The sequence below is a fragment of the Zeugodacus cucurbitae genome, chromosome 6 (assembly GCF_028554725.1).
Source record: "Zeugodacus cucurbitae isolate PBARC_wt_2022May chromosome 6, idZeuCucr1.2, whole genome shotgun sequence".
Taxonomy (NCBI): Eukaryota; Metazoa; Arthropoda; class Insecta; order Diptera; family Tephritidae; genus Zeugodacus; species Zeugodacus cucurbitae.
The window spans coordinates 42,869,793-42,887,103 of NC_071671.1; the positions used below are offsets into that span (position 1 = coordinate 42,869,793).

A 17,311-nucleotide genomic window follows, 5' to 3' on the forward strand; every position below is an offset into this window, starting at 1 on the left:
ATCGAAATTAGCAAGGAAGGTCAAAGTTCGCGTGAAACGGCTTTTAAAATTTAATTTTAGTAAGATAACACACAAATTGAACCAAATATTCGGAAAAAGCTCCATTACAATAACAGATGTTACATATATCTATACATGTATAGCATATAGGAGTAAAGGCACCGATTTTACTAATTTTCACCACCAAGCTACATTCAAGCTACATCCAAGGTTTTATGTTCACTTAGTTTTGCTAAAATATGTCACATTTTAACCGATATACATACATATACCTAAGCCTAATATGAAGTATATGATAATGCCTGTGCTTAAAATAAATATTTTTGCTTTTAGTTATTTTCTCAGGAGCTTTTCCTTTAGGAAAACACTTACCACTTGGCGACCGTTTAAACAAGTATTAAATGAAAGGTATTTTTAATTTCACAACACTTGGTTTGAATCCTTTATTAAGGGATATATAAAAGATGTGGCTTGACAATATTTTAAAATGTTTTGGTATAAAACCGTAAAGAATGAAAACGCGCGGAAAACTGCCTTATGTTCTCGACGATGTGTGACGAACTGATGAAAAAAAAAAATGACTGTCTTCTTCCTTCGCTTTCTGTGTCCTCATGTGTACAGTTATGGGTTTGTTGTGTAGATGTGTATCGGTGTGTAGTGTTGATGAGTAGTGTGCTCTTAAGTGGTGTGGATGATAATCGGTGGTGTGGTGAGTATGGTGGATGTAGCGTGTTAGCGATGCGAGTTTGAATATGGTGAGTGTTGTGTCCGGGATGATTAGAGTTTTTTCGGGTTTAAGTGCTGCTGTGATGTTTGTGTGTGATATGTATGTTAGTTGTTTGTAAGAGGACAAGGCTCATTTAGCCAGCTTTATTCAAATAAACTAACTGACCTTTAACTATTGTGAAATTTCTTCCAAAAAATATTTAATTCTCCTGAGGCTCTCTGAGGAAATTCTATCGCTATTTCGTGCGGTCAACTTTATATGGCTTTTAAACATCTTTAATTTATTTTTGTTAGTCTGTTTTTGTGTCTTGGCTCTAAAATAATCATTTAAAACAAAATTTAGTCCGTCATCAGTAATTATTTACATGAACACTTCCAAATGGTTTATTTCTTTTGCATTTCCGCAATTTTCGATTTTGCGGATTCAATGATTTCGAAATTAGCGACATCTATTAGCCGCGGAATGTATTTTTTCGAGTCGGTAAGTAGGTTTAATGTGATTGTAAATTTTATTTTCGATACGGTCATTGAAGATTCCGTCGTAAAATTTTTCGATCAAATCGAACCATTTTTCGATCGAAACGGATTCAATGATTAGGCCCAATAATTATATAAATTATAAATAATGATGTCATACCTCCAATTTAGTATTAGTGCAAAGTTGTATTCCGATATCTTCATTGGTTCTTGATTCGTGTTTGTTAACCGATTTGCCCTATTCTTAACCATATCAACAGGAAGACAAGAAAGTGTCAAATTTGGTTGAGCATTTTCGATTAGTTCCTGAGATATGTTTTTGTTTACTTTATATTGTAAAACTATTTACCCATCTTACACTCGTACTTTTCATTTGGAGAGTATGGTGAACAGCTTAAAAAATCATAATTAGCTAAGATTAAATGTTTCATCCAATCGCTTTCATCCGACATTTCGAAGTATTATCTTCAATGACTCTCATAGCTCCAATATTAACGAAACTGGTTGTCTAGGGTATAAAGAACTCGAATGCTATTAAATCAAACAAAGTGTTGAAGTATTAAATAAATTTTGGTAATCTATAAGATCGGCTGCTGGTTTCTACTAGCTACCCACAAGTAGCATGCTATATCTTATTTGAGTGTGTTATCTTCTATTTAACTTAAGTTAGTTTTTGTACAAATATTTTTCTCGCATGATATTTTCTCTTCATAACTTCATTGAAAGAAGAACAGCCTAAAAGTATGCTACGAAATTGTAAGATGTTCTGTGCGGCTGGCTTGACGGGCAGTTTTCCTAATAGTTTCAGGCTTGTCGCTTGAGTCTTCTGTTTGTAATACTAATCCAGATGAGAAATTGTTCAGCAATTTATTCTAAGTAAAAATAAAGTTGAAGTTTAAAGTAATAACAACGTAAAGTAAACCTTGTTATTACATAATTTCAATAATATTGGCACAGATAATGTATTCTAAAATATAGTTTACTAAGGCTTCTAGCAAATAAAGCAAACAATTAAGACATTAAATACATTTACTCCGTCAGTTTTTTTTATTTCTTTATTATTTATGTATACAGTTAATAATAATTACACTTACAAATCAAAAAACGTATATCTAAAATAAATGTTAAAATATAAAATATACCTTAAATGCATAATCTTGTCAGGTGTCATAAAAAATATGAAAATTAATGGCTACTAAATCGTGCAAAGGGCACGATTCAATTCACATCTACGAGCACTTGTAATCGCGAAAAATGTGTGGCATCAGCAATTAATAAAACACTCCCACACACATTAAATAAACTGCCAGCCGCACCGGATCGATGCACTGCAGTCACAAAAATTCCACAGCAAAGCATGTAAGCCTCCGCAGGCAGCGAGGAGATGAATCACAATTTTTTACAAATACAAACAATAACACATACATACATATATACAGAAATATTTTGTTGTAAAACGCGCTGGGTTTGATTTTGTTATAGAAAATTTGTTGACAATTTGCGATCTTTATCGGTGTGGAATTTCGGTGCCACAACAACTAAAGCGACACTTTGGCTTATAAATATTAATATATTTATATATATACATATAAATATTTTCTTATAAAAATATATTTCAGTTTTTTGCTTGTAATACCGAAGATTTTTTATTTTGTGTTGCAACAAATGTTCTCTAGTAGACAAGTGGTAAACAACTTGCCATCACTGCAGGTGATTAGTGTCGCATGCACCGAAGATATTAAATTGAGTAAATTGTATTCGAAAATTCAGATTAACTTGATTGGCATGCTGCCGCACAGCACGAGCTGTTACATGTTGCAAAAGGCGAACGATAGCTGAGGAAGATTTTGTAAAAATGGGAATTCGACTTGACTTCGATTGAGCAAATGAGAAGCGATGACGTGAAATTTAAACAATTTCGCAAAAATGTTTAAGGATTTATCAAGACATTTATAGGTCGATAGCTGTGCTTAAGTAAGTAAACAAAACTCTTTCATATAAATCATCCTCTTGAAAACTCAATTATGAATTATGAATGGAAATGCCTTTTAGCTTAGTATTTTTGGTTAAGCTTAATTTTAATTTTTTCATTACCTACTTATCTGAACAGACGGTATTCAGTACAAGAGTTGATGGTAGTAAAAACTGAATTTCTCTTAAAAGTTAAGTATGAGTATCTTGAAGACAACATAAAGAATATAAAAGTACGTTTACATATGAAAATATGTCGTTCTAAGCGCGTTCAATAACCAAAGGAGATTATCAACTGTCAATTGTGTTGTTACTTTGTCATTTAAGATGTCTCCTCTTTTTCGCAAATTTATCGATAAATATTTGGATAACAGCGCAAATCGATTTCTATTTCTATTAATTTTTAATCTTGGATTATATAACTATCCACAAGAGAGGAATTCTGTATGGTAAAACTCGTTTTTTAATTACAGATTATCGAGTTCAGCTCGTAAGTTTGTTATCTCGTTATATGCAAACAAACTATTAGAGATACAGATACTTCAAAAGTTGTCGGATTATGCGAATAATCAAAAGTTATTTCACTTTCTTTCGGATCCATTTTCAAACAGAATCTCTTTGAGTAATCGTTTTTGGTATTGGTTTAAACAATTCGTAAAACATTTTTGTTTTATTTTTTTATTGCTTTTATTATTTAATTATTATCTTTGTCTTGCATCTAATATTCTATAGTACTCTTTGTTTAAATTAAAAAATATATTTTTGAATTAATTAAATAAAATTATTATTTAAATCATTAATTCATGGAATATTATCTCAAATATTATAGATTTCGAGTTTTTAACATTTTGAAATTAACCACAAATTACTTTTGTAATTTCATTTGATCATATATATCGGTCTCTGAATAGAAATAAATAACGGGGAAAGGTCTTATTGCATCAACACGTTGACAATTACGAACTAATAGGGTTATTCGTTAATTTTCTCAGTATTAACGAAATTTTCTCAGTATTAAATTGCTTCAATCCTGTTGGTCGAATTAGGAGTCTGTATTGGAAAAAGTAACGGTGTAGATTTCTAACTAAGTAAAAATTGGCATCAACTCTAAATAATGAGATGGACTAGAAGAAGACAATTAATGTCATAGAAAGATTCTTTATAAGATCTATCTAAATGTCAGAGTGTCAAACTTGCTTCTCTCAGTTAATTATTATTAAATGACTTCTGGTGAGTTTCTTAGGTTAGGTAAGGTTAGGTTTTATAGCTGATTCACAAAGAAAGAGAACACACTTGAGTTGTTCGAAACTTTGTGAAACTGAAATTGGATATTAAGTCTTTGCAAAATGATCTGAACCTATTAAAAATCTGTATAGGTATTTTATTTATATTCTCACTAATTCGCTTGATTGTTCAAAAATGTGAAATTGAAGATATTTTAGCCTCGATCTCTCAAGGACGAGGCATTCTAGAAGCCAGTCATTTCTGCAGTTGGATCGGATGCAAAAATTTTAAATTTTTTAATCTAACCGCATGAACACCGATTTGAGAATGGCCGGTTAGTATCCCCTCAACTTGCGGGGAAGAGCTTATTAAACCTCTTGTGATTTACCCAAGGCACGAAAAACATTGCGACTGCGCAGGTGCTAGTGGATGAACGGTCCTTGTCAAGCTCAGCTTAGACCACACCTTTCTATAGTAAATCACAAGAATATTTCGAATTATAGCACCAGCTGCGTTCTTCCTGTTAGGTATGGAATATTTTTGAGAAGTCCTTGATATCTCTTCTGCCCTATATGTATAACATGTCGTAAATTTTCAACTGTGTAATAAGCGGCGACTTTGATACAAAACCGTATCAATGACTGCTTCTTCTCCTAACCTTCCTCGTACCTCGACATTATTAACTCTTGCACTCATTCCACGATTCGTCACACACAGAAAATGCCAACACCAAAGATCACTTGACCAAACGCATGCCATCGAAGAGAATCAACGCAGCGCAACTAAACAAGTTTTAATGCAACAATAACAACAAAAGCAAGTGTTGACAGTACGACATAATGCAAATTATTTGCAACAGTAGCACGGCTTAAACTGGTGTCTCCATATGTATGCATGCCAACAACTAAACTTGATTTAATTTTTTATTGCCAACTTAATAGCCAGCAAAGAAGCAAAGAGCCAGTGGCATTTGCGATGAGTTTAATTAGAAAAGTGTTTAATTGAAAATGCTGTGGGCACTCTTTGAAGACACACATGCTCATTGCTTATTAGCAAAGGTGTCACACTGTCACATATACATGTATGTTTGTGTGTGTGTTAGCGGTCGCTTGTTTGGCGCAACATTTGATTACGGTGTTGCAAGCTCGTTTTAAAGTAGCCATTGATGTCTTCTAATTACAATTTTTACGATCCGTTGGCGCAGTTCGGCTAATGCAATGGTAGAGTTGAAATATTTCCTTTACTATAATTCCGCTTATGACATCTTAGACGCCAAAGTAGTGGAAATACTTCGTCGCTTTTGGGGTTTTCCTTATTATAAGCTGTTACGATTTATGCGCGAATTGTTGCTACGGTGGCTGCCACTTGCCGCTTAGCCATGAGGCCAATCAGTGATAATGGAAACTGTGGATTTTATGAGCTAGTTGGCCTTGATGGCGCGGCCGAAGAGGATGTGTTTGGTATGCTGTTGATAAATATGTGGTTTCATAAGTGTATGCATCATGCATCATCATCTACACCCACCTTACCAAACTTAACTACTTTGGATTGCTTTGATTTTTCTGCTTTTGTAAGAATTCTTTCGATTCAAATACTGAATATATGAACACATGTTTATAAATATGCATATGGACTTGCCACTTGCACCGATTTCCATTGCATCGACAGCTATGCGGGTGTTGGAGCTCACATCTAGCACCGCTGTGTATTTCGCACTTGCAAAACACCCGTGCGCCATGTAATAAAACAGCAATTCGAAATTCGCAATCATTGCAATTTTCAATTCGCCGCCATTCGCCATTCGCATTCACCGGCAGCCAAGGTAAATGCCAAACACACTTAACCAACCTTAAAATTGTGGCTCTGAATTGTGATTTGGTTTATGCTTTTAGTTTTTGTTTGCCGTATTTCTTCTGGTTTTATTGCTTGATGCGGCAAATGAAATTGCTACGCCATAAATGTTAGTCGATTCTCAGCGCAGCCCGGAATTGTTGTGCGATTCGTGTGTACGCCCACAACTGCCGTTGCACTGATATCCATATGCCAGGCCAATTGGTGTGTACTTAGTCGCCGCTGCCATCTCCGTCATCATCAGCCGAAAACATCGTTTCAGCAATCGTTGAAAAATTACAATCAGCTACAATTTGACAGTGTCTTCAGTTTGCCCCAGTTGCATCTTAAATGAATTATGAAGATGATGAATTATATTGAAATGACATATATAATTGATAGACGTCTTACTGCTGACAATAAGGTTGCTGTTTAAAAGCACATATTTTCTCGTAGATGAATTACATAACCCCGACGCATCCACGAACTTGAACTTGTAGAATGCTGTCGAAGTATGTAAAGAAAGTAGTCAACTTCAGGACCGCTAAATCCTCTAATTATACCATCCGAGGATTGGAATACCCCCTCGTGTCCGTTTGATCATGAATAGGGACTACCTTCACCTATTATTTCAATGCTGTATGATAAATTTCGATCCACCTTAAATTACAAATAGGTCAGAGTTGGATTTCCCAAAGAAATAAAAACTTTAAATTTCGAAGAAATTTTGAAAGTTGATTTTGCCCTCTAATGTTATTGATTATCCTCAACAGGATAATGGACAACAAAATTTATTGGTATCTCTATCCAAGAAGCTTTCATAGGGTTTCTAAGTAATAAAACTTAATTTCTAAGCTCAGACAAATAATTCTTTCGTTTTTATGTTGTCTTAATGGAGGACGAGAGCAAATTGCCCCACAAGCAAATTTTTGTCAAATTTTAAGGAAAACCCATACTATAAGAATAGAAGTTATCTTTTGACTGAAAATGACTAACATTCCACTGATTATAATCGATGTCTGCTCTAGTTTAGTCGATATTATTGGAAGACATATTTTGCCAGCTCTAAATTGTCAATTGATATTGTAAACAAATTCCACTACTTTGTCAAAATAATGGAGAAACAGAAATAAAAATGAGAAAGGAAGGGCTAAGTTCGCGTGTGACCGAACATTTAAGACTCTCGCAATTTATTTGTTTAATGTTATTAAGCGCGTTTTCTTTTCTTTTCTCGCATGGTGCCTTTTTGTATTTCAGTACATGTACACATGCTGCATTACCTTTTTGAATGTGCTCCATTTGTTACATGATTAAAGAACAAAAACAATGTCACCCTATTATGCTGGTCATCTTTCACTGATAATTTGATAACTAGAGTACAGGGCAGAATAAATTCAAAAATTTTTTGAGAAAAAAAGCACTTTAAAATTACATGAAACTCGACTCATGTATTGGGAACAAAGTCCACTAGAAAACAAAAATCATTATATGAAAAATGGTGCAATTCCTGAATATCAGACGGATTTTAACTCGTCTCGTCATCCTGATCATTTTGATATTTATAACCCTATATCATTTAGTTGTATGACTTATAAACAACATGAGAACAAAACTTTGATACTTTCTTAGCAACACGTTGCGGGAGTATAAAAATGTTCAAATGTAATCAAACAAATAAATGTGTGAATTGTCAATGAAAACGCATCGAAAACACAAAATGTCGGTCAGAACGACTTTGGTTCCACAATCCACAAATTGTGTTTTCAAGAGGTTTTCAATGTCGGTCCGAACGTAGTATTTCTCAGCAATTTGTCACAATGGAATAAATTTGGACATAATAAGGCATCAATCGGCTGTCCGCTGAATGATTTTCGGAAAATGGTAGAAATAATTATTGTTATAATTCGTTCTGTTAGCGTTGTAGAGATACCAACAGTTATAGCGTCCCTGAAAACTCTATGAAACACTCTAAGGATAATGCCTTGGGTATGAAGCATCAAAAGTGAATTCTGTAGGATTCTTATTAGCCTCGGATTAGGATCTCGGTGATTTTTTATGATGAATGATGAATGATTAAAACATGATTGAAGAAACTGAAGACTTATGCATGTAAAGTCTATAAGAATTGTATTCCATAAAGTATATTTGTTGATCTCATTGCACGGATTCTAAAAAGACCTTTGAGCTGAGAATGTATATTTAATTTTTATGTAAATATCACGAATCAAAACTTAAGCTTATCTTTAGAAAATCCGTAAATAAATTCAAATTCTATTTTTATATTTTTTTCGCAAATTTAAAATTTTAATATTTTTAGTATTATTGTTATGTCAAATTTCAACAATTTCAACACACCGTGCCACTATCTAAGCTGATATTATAAGTATGTACAACGCCTCAGGCTAAAAAAATGAAGATGCAAATTTCCATGGGAGTCAAATATTTGGAACTTTGGCGTACAAATAGATAATTTTCGGCAAATACTTAACCGTTGCTAATGGTACACTCTTTTTCTTAATTCTTCTTCTTGCATCTACTGTAGATGTACTAGTACAAATGTAAGAAACCATTCAATGCAATAGCCGAAATTTGCAGGCAGTCAGGTGTAAAATGCCGTTTGTATAAATGTTTGTTTAATGTTTTTCTTTGCCGAAAATTCCACCGACAACGGCAGACACACACACACATACATACATACACTGACAATGTGAAACAATTTTCTGGGTGTGCGCTCAAATCTCAACTGAGATGGGTAGGTGTGTGTTTGTGGCAAGTTGGGCAAAGATCTGTAACCACACATTAAAAATGTTGCAACATCGTTTTAATCTAGACAAAATTGGTGATTGGTGAAGAGTGATTGTCAAAATTTGTTGATAATGATGAACATTTTGTTAGCGAACGATATGCGAGCGTGTGTGCGTTTGTATGTATCTACGCCGCAGGCTTTAATAATGTGGTCAGTCACTCTTCGTGCAAAGTAATTGTTTGTTGTGTTTTGGAAATCTTTATTTAAGCCAGTTAAAAGTGAAGAATTGCGTTAATTTCATTTGAAAGGAAAATGTAATAAACTTCAGAATGTACATTTAGTACTGCTATTTAAAGATTTATTAGAAGCTATAAGCGATCGAATTTGAATTAAAATATGTACAATAATATATTCGCATACTTAAGTATAATTGCTGACCCCTGAACTTTATACCCTCTAACAAAGAAAAGATTGAGACCAATTGATTTGATAATTGCTGGTATTTTTCTTTTTATTTTGATTTTTTTTAAACGGGGCTAGAACTCATATCTCAGTAACTACTAGAGCTATTTCCACCAAAATTTGCGCATAACATTTTCTTGACATTTTGATGTTACGGTTTGATGAGCGAAAACGGTCGACAATCACGCCTACTTCTCCTAAAACACTATTTCGAAATCTATCTGATTAGTTCGCTTTACAATATCTAAATCATACATCAGACCAGATAACGAAATACAATTCTGCACAAATACTATGCTTAAGGCATCACTTATTCCAATTGAACTATAACAATGCTCTAGATTCCGATTCAGTGACTAAGTCAGATGAAATCTTTTTCTTGTAATGTAATGTACCTCTGTGCTAAAAATGGTAAACACTTCCCCTGATCCTCATATACCTAATGTAATGTTTTTCAAACTTTCGGTCGATTTTATACCCTATAAGTGGTAAATATTAAAGATACCTTAGCAAAATTAAATGAACTTTTAATCGTATATATGGTGTAGCGTAGTTTCGAAAATGGGTGAAAGAAGTTATCCTAGTTCCCCTATATGTAATGGTTTTCGTTAATCTAGTGGAATTTATATCGAATATAAGCGGTGTGTGTTATCTTAATAAACTTTTGTTATATTTTTATTAAGATAATACACAATTTGACCATATATTCGGCATAGAGTCCAGTAGAAAAACGAAAATCATCATATATAATATATAGGCTGAGGTAATTCCTGAACCAGTTTCACTCATTTTCATCACCACCATATATTATATCTAAGATTATATGTTCACTTAATTTGGCTAAGATATTTCACATATTAACCGATGTATAAGCTATTAAGGCCATCGTATTTTTGAAAATCCTATAATGAGCTATATGAGAACTGGGGGAATTTATGACCTGATTTTAACCATTTCTGATATAGAGCCACACTATTAGAAGAAAACGATTTCCTCTGAATTAAATTGAGATATCTGAGAGGCTTGCCGATATTTTCGGTGAAAAATTACCATAAGGCACTGAGTTCTTCGATATCCGGAGCATTGAAAAGTTATAGTCCGATTTCGACAATTTTTTCACAAGTGATGCCACGGATCATATACAGTATTTGTGTAAACTTGTATTTCATTATCTTCATTGGTTCCTTATGTATATCTTATAAAGTGAACGGATCAGATGGAATTCAAAATTGAGTTATATGGGAAGTTGTGAACCGATTTCATCCATTTCCCACACGTGTTATCAGGGTGTCAAGAAAATATTATATACCGAATTACATTGAAATCTGTCGAGTAGTTCCTGAGGTATGGTTTTTGACCCATAAGTGGGCGATGCCATGCCCATTTTCCATTTTGTAAAAAGTTCTGATATTTATTCAGTAAAATTTATTGTTTCTGACGTTTTTCGTTAGTGAGTTAACGCACTTTTAGTAATTTTCAACCTAACCTTTGTATGGGAGGTGGGCGTGATTATATGCGAGATATATATATATATAACCTATTTGGGGGCGGGCCACGCCCACTTTCCCTCATAATTTTGATATATATAACCCTATATCTAACTCGTTCAGTTTTATGACTCACAAACAACCGTTATGTGAACAAAACTATAATACTCCCTTAGCAACTTTTGTTGCGAGAGCATAAAAATTATACTTTTTTTACACAAAATCAGCTAACAGTTTACACAGGTGGCAATCCACTAAGTTTTTTGCTTCAAAGCATGCGATCAATATGCTGGAAATGATGCAATCATAATTAAGGTGGTATGTTGTTACAAGTGTGAAGAATTTTTGTTGTAAAACAGAGTTTTGTTGCGACCACATTTAATTGGCGTGCCTAAAGACGGTTCTCTTTAAAAATAAAAGTCAATAAATCTTTCTTTGTTTATTGCTTTTAATTATTTATTTCTTTTTACTTTTTATTATATTTATTGCTTCTTTTTTCAAACATTCCATTAATTGCCACGCAAACATGTGTAATACAAGAAATAAACGCCAACTATTTACAATAATATAGCAACAAGCCGTTACTCACTACAAATTGATTTCAATAAAAATAATAAAATTGGTTAAAGCAGCGAGACAATCCGATAGGTGCCACAATGTAAAAGAACGAAAACTTCAAAGGCGAAAAATGCATTGCATGCAACGGCAACTGTGCGCTTGTAGCTAATAAAATTCAAATCGACGTAGGCAGCAAATTACGCCTGCGCGTAGCGACTGCACACGCTTACCGTCGTCGATACTCGCATGCGTCCATATGTTTACGTATGTAGGTGCGCCCAGTGCTCACTCCAACCGCAAACCAAGTGCAGCAAATCCACATGTCGCGAAATGGAAAAAAATGCGCAAAGCAAATCTTCAAAGCGCATCTTTAATTTTGCGGTCTAGTCTTGCACTTCTCATTGATCTCAAAATTATTGAATTTGCGCACAACTCGAGAACTTATTATTTATGGCTTATTTCTGCAATAAATTCTTTTCACTACATTTAGAAAATAAGTAATTACGTAGACTGTAATGATCAATGCAAATGTATGGCATATTAACCAACTTCTACATTTTTGAAAACCAGTTTTACTAATTTAGATATATGTGGCTATTTCTTTTAATTAACTCAGTATTTCGAAATCTACTTCAATTAAAATGGTTTTTATTAATTACAAAGTCAAGTTGAAAGATTTTATATATGATGCTTTCAAGTGATTGTAAAATATCTCCATGAAGTTCGGCAATTAATTCACCAATAAACCAAAGCTAAAGATGTGAAATGAAAGCTTAGAGCTTTTCTCAGGTCGGACAGCTTTCACTAGCTTCCTTTGACATCCACAGTGTACTTTAAACCTAAATTGTGATTTTCAGAACATAGACTGTTTTGGAACCTATAAAACGCAGTTTAAAATTCCATACTCAAAATTAATGAATACGAATTTTTCAGAGTCTCGTTTACACCATTCTGCGGTTATTGTGGCTGATATTACTTATGAGATATTTTGATTTCCGTCAGTATCAGATGAAGTATAAAGAAAGAAAATTAATCATCTAAGTCTAAATATTTTAGTTCAAAATAACTGCATCTGAATGGTCCATATTCTGAAAGGACTGAGGTAAGATTACAACAATATCTGGTAAAAAGTTTGATTCAATCTCAGTATTTTAATAAATATAACTTTATCACCACATACATATGTACGTATATTCCCTATAATGTATGATTGGTTCTTACTATGGTTACTTCTTAAATAAAGAACCAAGATTTGTTTTATGGACTGTTTAATGGTCGTTCTGACCGACATCATGTGTTTTCGATGCGTTTCCATTGACAGTTCACAAATTTATTTGTTTGTTTAAATTTTGAGCAACGAGAATGGTATGTTTTAGAATCTTAAACTAAACTCACTAAGTGTTGCCAGGTGCAATCTGACATTTCTATTGGAAAGTTTGACATTTTCTAGCATAACATAACTCAGAACGTTTTGTCATTTAATCATTTCATTTAATTTAATAGTTTTATTTACAGGGAATTAAAAAATTCATCTCGGCCAAAAAATGGAATTAACTCGTGAACATTTTCGTGCGATCATTTTTCACAACTTTCGACGTGGATTATCGCGACAAGAGTGCATCGATGGACTAAAATTTGCGTATGGCTATGAAGCATCATCCTATAGCACTGTGAAAAACTGGTACAACGAATTCAATCGTGGCCGACGCTCGCTCAAAGACGAATTCCGTGAAGGTCGTCCAAAAACAGCCGTTGTGCCAGAAAACATCGATGCCGTACGTGAACTGATAATGCAAGACCGTCATGTAACATACCTGCAGATAGAGGCATGCCTATGCATTTCTCCCACCAGCATACATTCGATATTGCATGAACACCTGGCCGTAAAAAAGGTTTGTTCTCGTTGGATCCCGCACAATTTGACAATCGCTCAAAAAAAGGCTCAAAAAAGTGCTTCGAAAATTGGTTTGAGCGCATGCAAAAGTGTATAAATCTTGATGGAGAATATTTTGAAAAACAATAAAACCATTTTCGTTGATAAATATTCCTATTTTCATTATTAAGCCAGAAATATATACAGCAGCCCGGATGAAAAAATATGTCTTCTAAATACATCGACTAAACATCGATTTTAATGATCGATCAAGTAGATTTCAGTAAAAACTGTGATTTCGTTTGACAGATTTTGCATGGATGAAAACAGAAGGACAACCCATTTTTGCTATGAAAACATATTTTCAATGTCGGTCCGAATATAGTATTAATAACATTAAGTAGCGAAAGTATAAAATTTTCGGTTACATCCGAACTTAGCTCCTCCTTATTATAATATTACTCTGCACCGAAAATTATGAACACTATATATGAATCTGCCTAATTATTTTTATATGCAGTTACATATTTTAACTGTTGTTTAACTGTTTATTTTCACTGGCTTTCTTTCGACTTATTAGTATTTCAAACTCTTTTCTGTAAGGGATATTTGATTAAATAAAAACCAAGTTTGTTATGATTTTCTCGAACTTGCACTAGTACTTAACCACATATTTATGAAGTTTAATTGATTTTTCCTGCAGGGTGCGTAGGCAAATATAATAAAATAAGTAACTACAAATACAAATATGTTCCTACATGCTAATAGAGTTTCAAGTATGTTTTACGAGTAGTCAATTGTAAGTTACTTTATTTGCATAAATTTGTTTGACGGCTTACACACGTAATCACAAAAACCAACGCGAAGCTGCATACAAATTTTCGTTTTTTTCAGTTTTTTTTTTTTTCGTAATATACGATTGTTTGCGCTATTGATTATCATGAGAATTTCTGTTGCTTTTGTAATCGAACGTTAAGCAGTTGAATGATTTATGTGGGGAATTTAATTTATTTGGACACAGATTTACTAATCGCAGTTCATTAGTGGCATCCAATGAAATAGGTACATACATATGTACTTGTCGGCCAGCGAGCGATTGAATACAAATTTTATAAATTTTTATAAGTGGTTGAGTAATAATGTAACACCTGTTTTAAAGATATTGGAAGGGATTTTCATGATCATTTAGTTAAAGAAAAAATGCCTTAATTCCTAAGTAAGGGATTTTTGTATCGTAAATTTCATTCAGTAGATACTATTTATTAATTAAACAAGTAAGGAAGGGCTAAGTTCGGGTGTCACCGAACATTTTTTACTCTCGCAATTTATTTATTTAATTATATTATATAACAAACAATTAGACTCACATATTCGGCATATATATGGTATAAAGTCCATAGAAAGTTTGAAAACCCTATTATTAGATATATGGGAGCTAGGGGAAGTTATGACCCGATTTCACAAATTTTTGGCACGGAGACATATTATTAGAAGAAACATTGTCCCTCTGAATTTCTTCAAAATATCTGAGAAACTTAACTATATTTTCGGAAAAAAAACTTTTAGAAGCACTGAGGTCCGCATATTCAATATATAGGGTCTTGAAAACTTATGGACCGATTTCGACGAATTTTAGAAGAGCGATGCCACTCTTTAAATGCAGTTTTACTAGATATTTACAAAACACTTAGAAGGGGGCGGGGCCACGCCCACTTCCCCAAAAAAATTACATCCACATACGCCCCTTCATAGTGCGATCCTTCATACCAAATTTTACCTTTATAACTTTATTTATGGATTAGTTATTGCTCTTTATATGTTTCCGGTTATAGCCATTTTGTGGGCGTGACAGTGGTCCGATTACGCCCATTTTCGAACTTAACCTTCTTATGGTGCCAAGAAATATGTCTTCCAAGTTTCATCAAGATATCTCAATTTTTTCTCAAGTTACAGCTTCCACGGACGGACGGACAGACAGACATCCGGATTTGAACTTTACTCGTCACCCTGGTCATTTTGATATATGTCACCCTATATCTAACTCGTTTAGTTTTAAGACCTAAAACCAACCGTTATGTGAACAAAAATATAATACTCTCTTAGCAACTTTTGTTGCGAGAGTATAAAAATTAATTTAGTGTAAACAATAAATATACAGTGAACTTCCATAACTCGAACTTCTATAACTCAAAGATCACCATAACTCATATTATTGAATCAGCAATAGCGTTCAGAAGCCAAAGTTCATACAAATGTTCTTCCATAAATCGAACTTTTCGATCAGAGCATAATATAATACAAAAATTAAAATTTTACTATCGAGACAGATTTTTGTTTCAGTGGTATAGACAAAGTAATTAGTTACAAAGCTATGGAATTCTCATTTAAATTATGAGGGTGGTACCATATAATATTGCTTATACCATAAATATACTTCATAAGCAAGTAATGTTTCTAAATTTATAAATTGTCACTTTCAAGTTCTTTTATAAAATATTTCAATATTTAAATTCCGGTTAATTTGTATTAACTAAATTAATATCTGTCAAAAAATGAATAAGCAGTTAAATGTGTGACTGATTAAATACATTCATATACAATATGAACAATATTTCTATAACTAATTGAGTAAAGTGGCGACAGTTCGCACACGCATATACACCATTTGATAAATATTAACTTTAACACCCAAAATGAGCACCAGCTGCTAATTAATTTATGAATTCTAATCTTTCTATTATTCCCTTTACCTTTTAGCTGCACCCAATATTCATATGCTAAATACGTGCCAACAGCTCCGTCAACACTCCCAGTTTCTCCCAAAAACTTCGAGCAACTATCCAGAGTTACGAGCGCTATGTAGTTCAACAAACCCATTAATACGCGCTCTAAAAGATCTGCAAGCTTTTATTGCTCAGCATCGAAGCGCAGAAAAACTTTCTACGCATTGCATATGCCGTTGAGATTTCTTTGTTATGACTTTTTTTCACCGGCAATAAATTACCACATAAATTTACGAATATTATATAATAGATATAACAATGAACAACAACAAAAAACAAAGTGTAAACGCGTGAATGGTGTATGAAGATGGTAAATGAAGAGAAAGAAGCAGAATGATGGAACGATTCTGCTGGCGGGTATAAAAAGAGATTTGATAATGCCTGCAACAGACATTTATTCTATTCTAAACGGTGAAGTAGCTTCAGGCTAACGGCACACACTTTTGTTTAACAATACCTCAGTCTAAAAGCAAAATTTTCATTTCATAATTAAAGATGGCCAAATTGGTTAGTGTTTGAATATTTGATTAAAATAAAATTTCAGTAAAATTTCTTATAATTTCTTATTTGAATTTACTCCTCTCCAGTGCGCAGTCCTGTTTCTTTGCGTTGCCGCTTTTGCGCTCACCTCCGCTGCCACCATCCGCGATCGCCCCTTGGCGTTTGGCAAGCCAGCTGCTGTGCCCATCGTTGCTGTCGTGCAGTCTGAGAAGGAGAAAGAATTCGTGCCAATTGTGAAATCAGTGGCGGAGCGCAAAGATGATGGTTCTTTCGTCTTCTCGTACGAGGGCGCTGATGGCAGTTACCGCGAGGAGGTCGGCATTGTAAAGAACGCCGGCACCGATGAGGAGACTTTGGAAGTGTCGGGCTCATACCGTTACTACGACGCCGATGGTCAGTTGGTCGAGGTGCGTTATACCGCAGGCGAAAATGGTTTTGTGCCACAAGGCTCGAATATTCCACAAGAAATCTCGGCAGCAGCGCAAGCAGCCGCTGAGGTGGCGCGTAGTCAGCCAGTGGAAGTGAAATGAGGTGCGTGTGTTCGATCGACAAATCAGTGATTGAATTGTATTTGGAAGTGCTTTATAAGTACGCGTGTCTATTGCTAATAAATTAACGAATTACGAATTGATAATAAGAGAAAAATAAATTTAACAACTTTTCTAAAAAAATA

At 33.8% G+C, this 17,311-nt stretch overlaps 1 protein-coding gene across 1 annotated transcript; it reads left to right on the forward strand.

Annotated features, from left to right (window-relative positions):
• The first annotated feature begins 16,525 nt into the window (after positions 1-16,525).
• On the forward strand, positions 16,526-17,311 carry LOC105216076 (endocuticle structural glycoprotein SgAbd-9). Its single transcript, XM_011190354.3, has 2 exons — positions 16,526-16,644; positions 16,725-17,311. The coding sequence occupies exons 1-2, from the start codon at positions 16,633-16,635 to the stop codon at positions 17,166-17,168; spliced, it is 456 nt and encodes a 151-aa protein (XP_011188656.2). The 5' UTR covers positions 16,526-16,632; the 3' UTR covers positions 17,169-17,311.